The 14,377-nt window shown below is 42.8% G+C and overlaps 1 protein-coding gene across 1 annotated transcript; it reads right to left on the reverse strand.

The window, feature by feature from the left end:
- Nucleotides 1–10,235: 10,235 nt before the first annotated feature.
- LOC104433314 (protein MIZU-KUSSEI 1) lies at nt 10,236–11,667 on the reverse strand. The gene has a single exon (XM_010046004.3). It carries the CDS (start codon nt 11,454–11,456, stop codon nt 10,614–10,616), a length of 843 nt encoding a protein of 280 aa, XP_010044306.1. The 5' UTR covers nt 11,457–11,667; the 3' UTR covers nt 10,236–10,613.
- Nucleotides 11,668–14,377: the final 2,710 nt, after the last annotated feature.

Raw genomic sequence — 14,377 nt, forward strand, 5'->3', positions numbered from 1 at the left:
GTATCCGGCTTCCCAAAATTGGTAGCAAAGGGAAGGAATCGGAGTCAGTTTAGTCTCCCTTTTTACCCCCCATGATAGGAACACGAGCCTAATCAAGAAGCTGACAACTTTGCAAGGCCAAAACTTTTGGGGCACGCCCCCATCCATCCGTAGCGCACGTAGCGCACGACTTCGCCTGGCCAATTCGCCTGGCCAACCTTTGACTCCGCCTAGAATTACAGCTCAATTCTTCTCCCCCATTCATTCGTCTAATCTCCATGATATTGGCAATAAGTCGTCCTTAATGGAACTGGTGTTGACCGTGGAAATGAATTCGTAAAAAGGGAGCTTTTGAATCTTGGAAATCTCACGTTAGGTCTTCCGCTACGTGAGCCACGACATGTACGCGCGTCTGGAGTCCCGAGTGTGGACCGGTAATTGCGATCGAGCTCATCACGCCCGCGTTCAAAGATGGGTGGCGAGCTCTCCACGACTCGGTCAAGCGGTAGACCCAGCTAATTCTAAAGCAGAGCACTTAATGCTGGGGAACGTCTTTGACTCCTCCGTTCGTTCGTCATTTCGACCGACGCCCAGTGACCTGGCTGGCGGTCGGTTTCGGGATACTTACTTTGCGCTAGTGGTGGGGGGCAAACGAGCCTTGGCGAGACTTGACATTGAAAGCAAGTCAATCGGAGAGATGGTTTGTGCATTGACGCGAACATTAAGCATTTTAAGATGGGGAAATTTAACCAAATCCGGACGTGCTCCGCTTGACCAACCGACTTATTAATGGAGAAACCACGAAAGCTATTGGAAATCTCCGCGAGAAAGAAGTCGACTCTCGGGGGAACGAGCTTACGCGGGTTGCTTTTGCGATCAAACTCCTTAAAAGCTATCTAAAGTTCCAGCGAGAGGCCAAGCTTGATTTGATATATTTTTTTTCCAAGTAGGGATGTGCATCTTTTAGGATTGAATGTTAGTCACTCTCATAAAAACGCCAAGAAAAATATGAGAAGATGGTAGGACCACGGGGGATGGCGTGACTGCGAGAGGGGTTTGACGCCGAACGTGTTCCGGGAAAATGACCCCGGAATTTGAACGGGGCGTGAAAACGCCATCCACTTGAAACCGTTGGCAAGACGCCTTCGACGACCGTCCCCACCCCACATGTTCCTTTTCAAAACCAAACTTTCGTTAAAAAAAAAAAAAAAAAAAAAATTGAAGCTCCACATTGTTTTCTTTTTTCGAATAAGCGAGTTATAAGATACTTTTATTACACGCGAATCCTTAATGGAAACGAGAGAGAGAGAGAGAGAGAGAGAGAGGGGATAGAAAATTGAAGAGGAAAATCTCTGTCCGAGATTCGCACGAAGAAATGATATCGTGTTGGAACGCCTGGCGCCCGCGTTCACCTGCCTCCGAATGTCGGTCTCAACGGGGGGGTCCATCCATTTCCTCGTCTCTCGCCTAATTCCCGCTCTCTTCCCCTCCCCTCCATCCCGCAAAACCGACGGTCCGGATCGACCGGCGCGAGTTGACTTTTGACAGGGACGAACCCCTTCCTCTCCGTCCTCGCCAACCAATCCGAAGACGCACGTCATCCGTCCCTCTCCCTGTTCAACACGTATTGGATCGATCTCTCATCTCCTCCTCCTCCGTTCAAAGTCGCCGAGGCCGACCCATTTCTCGATTCCTTCTTTTACACCCTTGCTTAATGGTACACCATTTGGACAATGGGGGGCAAAAAAAAAAAAAAATACAATCATAACCCCACATGATGACGATCTCTCTTCGCTTTGACTCGGAAAAATAATTAATACATTTTTTATGGTTCTTTTTTTTTTTTTTAATGACATCGTCTTTTTGATAAGGTGATGCTTATTCCGAAAAGAGAGAGAGACGAAGTGGTGGGATTAGGGTGGGAGGGAGTCATCGTGATGGCCCCATCAACGTCAGCGAGGGTGCCTACAGGGATCGGGCGGGGCCCACGGAGTGGTGAATTGTGGGGGGCAAACTTTGATTTCTTATGAGAGCTTCGCACGCAAAAGATTCCTTGGGCCTTCTGAATTGGCATCGAATTCCACATCCCTCCCTGTCGAGTAGGTGACGCGAGGGGGGAAAAATTAGGTCTAGCTCGAGCTCAGTCGCAGCAATTTTCGATGGCGAATTTTAGTACGTGACTTGTGACTCGTGACTTTGTGACTTGGGGAAGTTCTTGAAGCAATTAGCTCGGCTAAGATGATCTTTTGGACTAGTCTGGTCCTCCTATTTCATCCCCATCAAGAACTCTCTTTCTCGTCAAGTTATTATGTTCCGCGAATCGTGGCGCTGGGTACTTAGTTGTCAATGCATGTGCGCGGCGGACTATTTGATTGCATTAAATATGGCGTCCTTTGATTAGGTGCTGACGATGATGTCGAGCTCCCGACTCTAACTCCCGGTCATGAGCCACGAGCATGTAAGAGATTCCTTAAATCGATAGGTGGGGATTTATTACCAAGAACTTGTAAAACATTGCCCTCTATATATTACATATCTATGACAATTAGCTAGGTGCATAGTTGATAGATGGACTATTCCTTCTCCTTGAAAATAGAAATCTCTCTTCTCGTTATATGACTGAAATATAACTTTACAAATTCTATTATTGTGAACCGAACAAACATTACATAAAACACATGCATTGCAGGCTACTTCTTGAAATTAGGCAAGAAGACTCTGAATTTTTCTCTTCATTTTTCGTTATACCAATTCCCCAAGCAACAGCCCATTTGACTACAATCTGTCTTTTCTTTTCGTGGCTTGGTTTCTCACGAAGGAGGAAGCCTCGACACTGTTTCAGGCGACGTCGGAACATGTCCGTGGGAAAGCTTTGTCAATAATACAGATGATGGCGGTCCAACCTTCGGTATTTGACTGTTACTACATGCTTTTCCCGTTCGTCGGCGTCCTCGCACCTCTTTTTTTACCTAATATGTTGAACAGGAACTTCAAAGAAAAAGCCCGACCTATTGACCCGGAAAAATCAATAGGAAAAGTCCGACGGCAGTCCGTCCGCGGAGCCTGAAAGTTGGAAAATACAAAAGAAAAAAATGCATGCAAAATAATTTTTTATGCACCTCCGTTTGACATTTTTAGCGTAAATCTCACTCCCTTCTCTCTCTCTCTCTCTCTCTCTCTCTCTCTCTCTCTCTATCTCTGTGCATGCCTTGTGACAACGAGTCCTCCTAATTCAAATCTATATATATCGAAAGCATCCGTTCTGAAAAGATTAACCCCCTCCAGAACCCTAAGAAGGCTCTCTACCAAACCGAAACCCCGACGCCCGCCCGATGGCCGCCTCCTCGTCTTCTCCATCTCCTTCTCCTTTGCCGAAATCCAGAACCCTCCTGTCGAAGCTCCTGCGGGTCTCTGTTCTCATCCTGCTGCTCGTGAATTCTTGCTCCGCCGCCCGCCATCTCGGGATGGCGAACCCGGCCTCCCCGCGAGTCGCCCTGAATTGGGACCAGCCTCGCCGCCAGGAGGGCGTCACCAGCTTCCGGCACCGAGGCCGGGTCTTCAACTTCTTCCCCAAGGGCTCCACGGTGCCGCCTTCCGGACCTTCGAAGAGACACAACGACGAAACCGACTCGGAGCCCCAGGACTGAGGGGGATCACCGGCATGGAGGGTGCGTAGGTTTTTGAGCCGCTTCTCTATTTTCTGTTCCCAAGTTTTTCATTTTTTTCAGGGTATAGATTTATAGCAGAGAGGATTTAATTACGGGACGGATCAAGAGCCCAGCAAGAAAAGATTTCTAAGGGGCTGATCGACGATTGATTAATGCCTTTTTTTTTCCTTCTTCCTTTTTTTTTTGGGGGTGTTTTGTCATCGTACGTTTCGAGTTATACTGTACAGAGAAGATGTTCTTTTGTTTGTTCTCCAAAAGCATGTGACCAATCCATGACAAATTATAGAGGAAAGGGTTATTTTTCCTTAAGATCAGAATGCTGATCAAATCCTTCTCAATCTCTCTCTCTCTCTCTCTCTCTCTCTCTCTCTGAAAACGTGGGTGTTGAGAGTTGACTTTGATGGCGTAGAAAAGCCACCATCCGGATCGTATATTTTTCCCCAACCATAGCTGAAAAAGCCTCCAAAGGGCGAAGGGAGAAAGTCAAAGTTGAAATCTTGAATAGGGTTCGTTGGGAGCAGACTAGGGCGGCATAAGCTGGCCCCACTCACCCGGCCGGCGTCGGTTAGGTTAGCGTTAATTCGGCTAAAAGCCTAATTGAGTCTTTAGTCGATCGATCTTACATATAAAGTTTATAATCTTTCTACTTTCTATGGTGTTTCTTTTGGGGGGGCCTGATTATTAACATTTTGCTGCATAACATAGCCAAAGTCACAATCCACTTTTAGCACAATCACTTTAGTGAAATCTAAATCAATAAAGTCGAACAATATAATGAAAAAATAATTAAAATAATGCATGAATATATATGTACATATGCATGTGTATGATATATGTACATGTATTTGTTTACATATATTCTTTTTTTTTTCGCCAAAGTGTAATTTACATAGATTAACATGATGTGTACGCATAATCTTTACCAAGCACAGGACTGTATTGGCAGAATAATAGAAAGCTAAGCGCGTTAATGGATTAACTAACGATTCTGTCAGCTTGTGCATGGAATCATCTAGCTTTTTTGTTCCTTCGTATAAACAATAAAGACGCATGAAGACTTGCTTATATGATAAAAAAAGGATGCATGTCGGTGAAAAGAAAGAAAGGTCATATCATCAGTTTCTTCGTGCCCAAACCCTAATAGGAATCTTGGAATAGGCCTAAAATCTCGAGAGATTCCGAAACATCATCATGTTATTTCGAGCATCATGCTTTTGAGAAAAGTGTATGTGATCATGTTAATTAGAAAAATTAATCCTTTAGAGTGAGAGATATTGAGGGAAAGAGACCATACCGCTGAATGAAGCGATTTATACTAATGAAGTGATTTATTATTGTCGGGAATTTCAAATATACTAATGAAGTGATTTATTATTGTCGGGAATTTCAAATATACTAATGAAGCGATTTATTATTTGTAAAGAAGTCAAATTATGGAAATAGAAGGAGAAACGGCATGAATGAACGAATGGAATACTGCTTGATCTCTAGACCATAGCGCTGTATTCCGACATTTTAGCATGCTCTTCCAATGTTTGCCTAGATCTTCTAGCTGTTAGGTAGGACCTTTAAATTTATGCACGAAAAAGTTGGCGTATGACTATTTCTTTTCCGTGGGCCAAGGGGGGTTGGGCTTGGAACAAGCGTAGCAGAAAAAATACATATCGGTTATGCTTTTCGTTAGGGTTAATTCAGGGATGAGAATTTGATCCATAAGGAATAAATACCATCATTTCTACGCGGTTGTTCGTGCTACATATTGTGTGCGACTTATTTCTTCGTCGCCTTTTTTGTTAGATTAATATTTTACTATCTGCTTTCCTTTGCTTTTTCTTAAAGATTAGAGAATCCGAGTGGGATTAAATATAAAGTACGTATTTTAGAATTAAAGTTAAGATCGAATAAATGTGGGACGAGACAAATGGGGCGGCAAAACCCGAATGTTCCATGTGGGTGGGGATGGGGGCATGGCAACATGGTTTGCATGAGGCAAGTGCCTCCTCAATTATCGTTTGTGGGTCTAATGTCACCACGATAGAGTGTACTTAGGGTCATATAGGAGTAATTAAGGAATCTGTACGAAATGGAGTGACGTAGAGAACGGTATAAAATATGTATGTTTGATGGGAAAAGTATAAAAAAAAATTTAAATTTATTACACTTGTATCAATCTAGTCTTAAACCTTTTAATTGTACTAATTTAGTCTTCAACATTTTTTACATTTTGCCAATTAAGTTCATCCGGTCAATTTAGGTCAGAATTTGCTAATGTAGACATTGGCCAACTTATGTGACACAATCAACGCTAGCATTGACATTTTTTTATTATTATTTTAAAAAAAATTGATTTTTTTTATAATTTTTTCTTTTTGGACTACTAGCCAACAATAATCATTGGTTGTCCTATGGGGCACAGTCTCTATAGCCCTCGCATGGCCTAGATCTAATGCAAACCTTGGAGGTTTGGGCAAGGGCAATGACGCCCTTGCCAGCTACAACATGGGCCTGTGAGCCCTCACTCAATGCCGATTGCCTACCCTCAATTCAAAAAAATAAAAATAAAAAAGGAAAGAAAAAATAAAATCAAAAAATATTTAAATTTATTTTTAAAAGATTTAGATCAATGTCGCCGGTGTCCATGCGAGCGATTTCCAACCCAAATTGGCTAGATAGACCCAATTAGTAAAACATGAAAAAATTTACTTAATTAGTACAATTGAAAAGTTGAAATGTCATTATATTCGTTTTCACATATTGAATTCCGTTTGACAAAATGAAATTAATTTGAAATGTCAAAAATCATTAGGATGCACTTAACATGATGGATTGCAATTATTTCTCAAATGTTCATTTTAGGGACTAAGGAAGTGGCTGCTAAAGCACGCGGCGAGCCATCGACTAGGCATATCCATCTTGTTCCGGTCAATCGAATTGAATTGGGTCACCAGAAAGCAAAAGCGGTCCAATTTCTCTAATTGGGGGCATGGATGCTTACTTTGATTGGGCTAGGAAAGTGGGCTTAATCTAGTGCACGGAAATTGACTAGAGAGAGATACGCAAAAGCGCGGTACACCCTCATTGTTGTCCTACGAGATTAATCATGCATTTGACGGAGAATCTTAAGATACTTTAGGCTGCCTTTGTTTGTAACATGTTTTCCTCTTTATTCTATGTCCGTTGACAAAATAGTAGACAGTAAGTGGAAACAGTTTCGCTTTATTGGCGAAACTCAAGTTTTAAAAGATCAGGAAAATGACTTCCGAGATTAAAAAAACCCGAAATCTTTTTCCCTAGACACGAATGAGTTTTCTAAGTCTCACACTTTCTTGGATTCTCTGTCTCGGCGACTATGGCTTCTCTTTTCGCAGCGAATACATTCTTGCTCTCTCTCCCGCGCACATCAAAGTGGCTTATCCTCTCTGGGGTTAAAAATTAAAAATTAAAAAAAAGGCGTTTGATTGTGTTTGTGTAAATACAGAGGGAGATATCGTGATATGGAAGATAGATCACGAAGCGATTGATGGACTCGACTTTCTTGCTGGCCCATATATGATTCTCCTAGAGCCGAAGCTTTACTATTTGCCCTTGACCCATATGTGCTCTACACCCCAGTTCTGATCTAGTCACTGGGAGTTTCTTCAATTTTATTTCGTTTTGGCAACGCTCGATCATCCACTCGACTAATCACGAAATACGAAATGTTAGGGATTTCTTTATTATTCTCTAAGAAAGTAATATTACAAATAGAACTTAGAGGATCCATGAATAATTCAGTGTTAGCTAAATAATGCTCCGAGTGCATCTAAAAAAATTTCTTCTATTAGCTTGTAAATGTCTACTCAAAATGTTTTATGGAGTGCCGAGGACGGGAAAAAAAATGATCATTCATGCCAAAAAAATAAAATGAACACGACCATACAAATAATATTGTTTAATGGCCATATGGTTGACCAACTTCTCAAGTCGGGTCACATAGTTAGTCAATGGTTGATATTGGACACCTATAACTCTATGACCCTTTGGCTTTAGGTGATTTTTTTTTTTAAATTAGCTAGCGACAAGGTCATCCCTAGATTTGCGGATGGAGAACATGCCACCAGTCGGAAGAAGAAGTTGTAAATATATTACATTTTGTGCCAATTCAATCATAAATCTTTTTAACTCCTGTCAAAATCATAAATCTTTTTAACCAATTTAATCCAAAACATTTTTATAAATTTGTCGATGTAGTCAATCTGGCCAAATCTGGCTGAAAATTCACTGACGTGGATACTAACACCCTACTAATTCAATTAGCACATACGCGAACAATTTTCTTAATTTTTTAGTATTTTTCTGAACTTTTCATTATTTTCTCTTTTCCTTTTTTTTTCTCACTAAGGTGGGCAACATCAAAGCTCCCCGACCATTTGATGAGGTCATTTGGTGAGGGTCACGGCCCTCACCCAGCCTCAAATAAATCTTAGCAAGGCCGCAATGGTGTGGGCAAGGTCAAGCAAGGACTTCGCGGCACTTGCCTAGTAGCTGACAAGCTCCAGCAATCCTCATTGGTGATATTGAAAAAAGACAAAAAGAAGAAAAAACTAAACAAATAATTTAGAAAATATTTAAAAAGATAAAAAGAATTGCCCACGTCAGCACGAATGGTGCCAATTAAGATAGTCAATGTCCATGTTAGTAATTTCCAACCAAAATTGACTAGATGGACTACATTGTTGGAAAGTTTGAACTAATTTGGTCAAATTGAAAGGTTTGAGAATGAAATAACACAAATATAATAAGTTTATGATTTTTTTTAGTTATTTTGTCAAGCATGGTACATGGGACGGCTGCAAAGGGTGTCCATGATGAGCTCAAATGAAACGATCGTTTGACAATTTGAGGCACCAATGTCCTCTTTCAAATTGACAATCATGGTTGTATGAGCCACTCATCTACTCTTTAGGAGACATCTAGTTCTAGCATCCCATGCCTGACCAATGGATTTTGAAATGAAAATGAAACCACATCGACTATTATAAGTCTGTCTAAGGAACAAAAAATTTCGCATTAGAAGCCATGTTGATCTTCCCTTAAAATTGTTTCCAGAAATGATCAAAGTCAGTTAGTTGTAAGTGAATTCAAAGTTCAGTGCATTTGATTATAACCTCAACCGATGTGATCTTAATCCAATGGACTCTAAAGCATAGGGACCCAGAAAATGAAATTTAGCCCGCATGTAAAGCAATCCGATTCACGCAAATCAGAGTAAATGACTGTTGTTGACACAAAAGTTGACCTCATGGGCTCTGGTTAACCGATGAGGCCCATTGGGCCCATGATAAGCCTGTAGACCCATAGGAATTTAAATGTAACAACAGTTGCAATTACCGATGGTTCGGCGTCGAGCACAATTCCGGAAACGGAAGGATAAGAAAGAGAGAAGTCACCGAAGCGGGAAGAATTTGAATTTGAAGTAGTAACTACTACAGTAGTTATTCACTAGGGGTGTGCATGGTCCGGGCAGGCGGTTCTCGACCTAGAACTGGGAACTGCCCGCTAAAGACCGGTTCTAAAAAATTGGAACTGGGATCCACCCGGGAACCGGACCGTCGGTCCGGTCTGGTTCCCGGGTGGATCCATGGAACCGATCTTGACACGAAATAATTTTGATTTTCAACATAGAACGACTACGTGACATCAAAGCAAACCAAAAAAAGAAAAACTAAATTTAAGTACGTGGAGATGCGGATGGCGAGAGAAGTAAACGAAGTGAAATGGCGATAGGAGTAGGAGCCGAAGACGAAAGGAGTGAGATGAGATTTAGGGTTTCTTTTAGTAATTTTTTTTTAATATTAAAAAGATTGGTCCTGGGGTGGGCCGGGTGGGCGGCGGGTGGATCCGCCCATGGGAAGGGAACCGGACCGTTCCCTCAAGAACCGGACCGGTAGCGGTCCGGCGTTCCGGTATTTTGCACACCTATTATTCCCATATGGCTATAAAATTGGAACCGGGAACCGGAACCGGTTCCCTCAAGAACCGCCGGTTCTGGGCGGTTCCGGTCCGGTTCCGAGCGGTCCGGGCGGTTCCCGGGTATTTTGCACACCCCTATTATTCACTCCACTCCATATGGCTATAAACAGCCAAAGGAGAGTTGCTATAGGGAAAAATTACTGAGAACACCATGCACTTGCTATTTCTACTATTCGCATTTTAGTTATCTATCATCTCATATCTACTATTGAATACTTCAAATTTATTTTCTTTACAAATAATTATAACCATTAGAAGCTGTTATTTTATTTTCAAATCGACGCAAAACCCAAAATATTAAAAAAGAAGAAGAAAAGAGCCGAGATATTAACCCTCAATAAAAGATTTTTCGTTGGAGAACGTCGAAACAAGTGCATAGTTTTTTAGCTATAGGATATATGCTAACCGTACGCAAGGTATAAGTCAAAATTGTAAAGTCTGAGGTAGGCGGCCTTAAAGCGAAGGATTCAATATAATTATGATGTGAAAAAATCATTTAATATGATGAACGCCATCATAATAATAAGGAGACGCACGTATCGTCATTCTCCCTTCTCATTGGCAAATCAAGTAATAGAAGAGAAAAAAAAAAAACCTGGATTTGACTATCACATGGTCATCATTGTAGTTTGCCAATAGCAATAAAACTTGAAAAGTCACTAATGATCGCAGCTTAGTCTAGTCAAAACAAACCGAGACAGACGTCGATGTTCTTCATTCGCTGCCCACCTTTACCCCTCAAGAGTCTATTCATACTACTGAAATACTCAAGTCAATTCACCACCTTTGGCTGCTGAAGTAATACTAAGAACACATCAGTCCAAACTCCAAAGAAAAAAGAACAGTAAAACAAAGCAAAAAACAAGCCAAAACTCAAAAGCAACAAGGCAACTTTCTCGACCTTAATTAACCTAATGAAGGCCAACCACCATATTTCATCTTTCATCATGAAGCTCAAACTCTGAGCAAGTAGAGGCTGAGCTCGGGGCCGCCGCCCCCGTCGGGGCTCACCATGTAGAACGCCTCCGAATCCCCTGAGCCGACCACCCTCTCGAACCTCGCCCTCATGTACATCATCTCCCCCTCCTCCCCCGCCGCCGCGTCGCCCTCGTCGGCCGGCAATACCCCGGCCCCCATCGTGACCACTTCCAGCGCCCTCAGCACTTTCTCCTCCTCCTCGCCGCACTCGCTCCGCAGCGCGTAGCCACACTTCCTCCCGTTGCAGTACGTCGTCCACACCGCCTCCTCCGTGAGCTTCCCGCCATTCTTCTTCTTATTCTTCTTCTTCTTGGCGGCCTCCGCCGCCGCCGCCGTCGCCTTCTTATCGCACTCGAGGGCGATCCGGACGAGCCCCGACGCCATCTCGCGGACCAGGACGCTCGTCGGCATCGCCAGCTGGATCATGAAGGCCGGGGCCGAGCTCGGGTCGTCCTGGAACGCGAAGTGGACGTGGCCCCGCCGGTTGCCGAAGAGCGTCCCGACCACGTGCGTCCTGCGCATGGCGTGGAACTTGGAGCGCTTCTTCCCGAAGAGGTGGAGCGCGGAGCGGAGCTTGGGGAGCTTCTTCGGCGGGGCCTGGAAGGGGGCGAGAGAGTTGGGGACCGGGTAGTCGGGCTCGCCGGGGATGGGGCCGTCGTCGTCGTCGTCGTCGTCGAAGAAGTGATCGGAGGAGGAGCTGAACTTGAAGTTGAGGGTCTGGTCTTCGTCGTCGTTGGTCAGCTTCTTTCTCCAGTTGAAGTAGCGTCGGGAGAAAGAGAAGGAGGACTCGCGGGGCGAGCCTGAGAGGATTGTCTTCATCACTCACAGAGAGAGAGAGAGAGAGAGAGAAGCAAACTAAATTTTGTTGCTTGCCGGAGGAGGATGCTGAAATGCCGGGGAGTTGGAAAGAAATATATATGAGAGTTGGTGTGGGGTCGTTCTTCTGTGCTCTCGTGGTGGCGCTTCTTGTCAGCTCTTGTGGGACTCGATGAAGAAGAAGGAGAAGGAGAAGGAGAAGAAACGGGTGAGAGAATAGAGACGGAGGGAAGGTGATCAGTCCCACCTAACTGTTAACAATGGAAGACCAAAGTGCACAGACACAAAGTCCGAGGAACGAGACAAGGAAGAGGAGATCTAATCCACGGAAGTGACGATGCATAAAGGCTACTGTTGAGCTTTTTAGGGTCCGAGGTCCTACTGAGGTCAGGGCAAGTTGACAGGACATGGCCAGAAAATGAAGGAATAGGGGAAAGCGCGGTTAGTTTGGATTGGTGGGTAAAAGGACTGCCACGGGAGTCGGTAAATGGACACCCGATTTTCCTAATCGAAAGCGACGTTACTCTGATTTGGACAGTTGAAACGACGGTTAAACCACGATTGGTGGGGAGGGGAGCACGGACCAAAAAAAAACTCTGGCTTTTGCATTGGTAACGGTTAAAGTTTGGCGAGGTCAGGATGCGCCAACCAGGGCGACCCAGTACCCACCCGAACCGTCCCACAACCGCTGCTAGAGCCCCTTCGGTATTCCGTGCTCTTTCCCCACTCCGACCTAAGCACCACCGCACGGACTCCTACCCACACGTTTGTCCTTGGCTAGACTTGTCAAACGAGTGTGATGAATCATATATCAAAAATCATCCAATTCAAATTAACTTATTTAACTCATTTTAGCTTAGTTCCACGCGATACATATCTACTAATTTATAACCGACCCAATGTATACCTAATCCAATTAAAACACTACTCTATTTTGCCTAATTAAGAAAAATCCATACCTAAATTAAAATGAAAGTATCAAGTTAGCGAGCACAAAATAAAAAAGATAAAGAAAGAGTCGTAGAAGAGGATTGGCTACAAGTAAATTGTGAATCCATATTAAACCCATTTATTACCCATAAAATTATATATAAACTCATTCACTTAATATAATAAACTCATGTAGTAACTTAACCTATCAAATATGAATTAAAAAATGGGTTTATGACCCATATTGACAAATCTATCATCGGCCCGTACACAACACAACTATTCCTAAAGAGATATTTGCCTCACGCTTGCCACCTCTCATCCCACCTAGATCGTTTTCATTACACAATTCAATGACCATGTTTACACCATTTCGACATATCGCGGCACAAATAAGAATTTTGCTGTGTCCTTTTTGCTTATGTCCGCCCCTTATGAATACAGATGCATTGTCCAAGGAAATTGAAATTTGGGAATTTGGAAAGGAGAGTGCTATTAAAAGAGGATCCTAGGGGTAAGAAACTATATCCCGAGGCCATGCATGTCCCATTTGTCGTGCCTATGGATAACAGGATAAGCTGAGCTGATTCCCCCATATTCGGGAACGTGCTCGCTACCTGTCTAGAGCGAGCGACGTAAACCTCCTTCGATTATCACGCAAATCGATCGAAATAGGGTTTGAAATTGGTGGATCCCGAGCAGAAATTGGATTCCCCCATATTCTTTTCTTCGACGAGTCAAACCGGGTACGAAATTCGAGCCACGCAAACGTCGTAGGATAATGAAAAGAGAGAGGAAGGGGGGGACCCAATCGGGCTCACGGATCAACTAACCACGATCCTCAAATCGCACCAACTCCTAATTAAAAGTACACGTCCCCCTCCCTCTTTTCCATGGGTGCCCATAGATTTATGGTGGCCTTTCTCGATCGTTAAGTTAACTCAAAACATCTTCGCATGGACTTCCGCGAATGGATTAGAATTAGCGACATGCTCGCGTGTGTCGTGGTGCGACTAAAGAAAGTTTTGGTCCAATAATCCATCCACGCATGACATGGCATGAAACCCAACTCTGGATTAATTTTCCATGAGATAGAATTGCGGAGATGTTGTCCACTTGTGGCATTTGGAACTTGGAAAATTGTCCAACCATTCATAATCTATTTTAATACACCAATTGGGTCATGAATTTTTCAATATTTTTAATTGGGTCTTCAAATCTCTGTACGAAACTTTAATATGGTCCTAAACCTTCATCGAAAATCATTGATATGATGAAAGGACTAATTGAGTAATTTTCCTAATTAGCCGAGCTTGAAGAGGACTTGTTCCTAATTGAGAACATTTGACAAGCATCATGCGGTGATTGCCAAGATTCTTTTGAGCAAATATGTCATTTTTCTTAATTGTTTTGCTTTCGTGTTTTGTAAATGGTTTTGCTCAAAATCAATGAAGGGGTTTTATTAACAAATGCCTCGGAGCACTTGTTCAGCATGCTTACTCAGAAATGTTTCAATTTTGCAGACAGTAATTACACATAATAAAAGAAAAATTATGCATTGTGAATTGTAAATTTTCCTATTTACTTATTTAACAAGTGACACTAGGACACCCGCTATCAAAATCATAGTAAAATTGCTGATGTTTGATGCATTATTTTATTGTGTAAAAACTTTCAGATCTATTTTTTCATTCGTAAAATTGTTCTTGGGCAACCAAAGTGGTGATGGTTGGAGGAGGGGTAGTTATTTGTAGTTTAGCAAGGGACTCTTAAAATCGTTTTATTTGGATAAACATAGGTTCTGCCTTAAGGTTGCGAGTTGGGCCTATTTTGTTGCTTAGGCCCAGCCATAATTAAAGTTAATGTGTTCGAGCAAGACCGGTGGGACTTTAAAATCAAATGGCCTTATCCAAACACGCCAAGAATTTTTTCTTTGGCACATTTTCACGTCTTGTGCATGAATTAGGAAATCATGTTACGGATTTTCACGATAT

The sequence above is a fragment of the Eucalyptus grandis genome, chromosome 2 (genome assembly GCF_016545825.1).
Source record: "Eucalyptus grandis isolate ANBG69807.140 chromosome 2, ASM1654582v1, whole genome shotgun sequence".
Classification (NCBI taxonomy): Eukaryota; Viridiplantae; Streptophyta; class Magnoliopsida; order Myrtales; family Myrtaceae; genus Eucalyptus; species Eucalyptus grandis.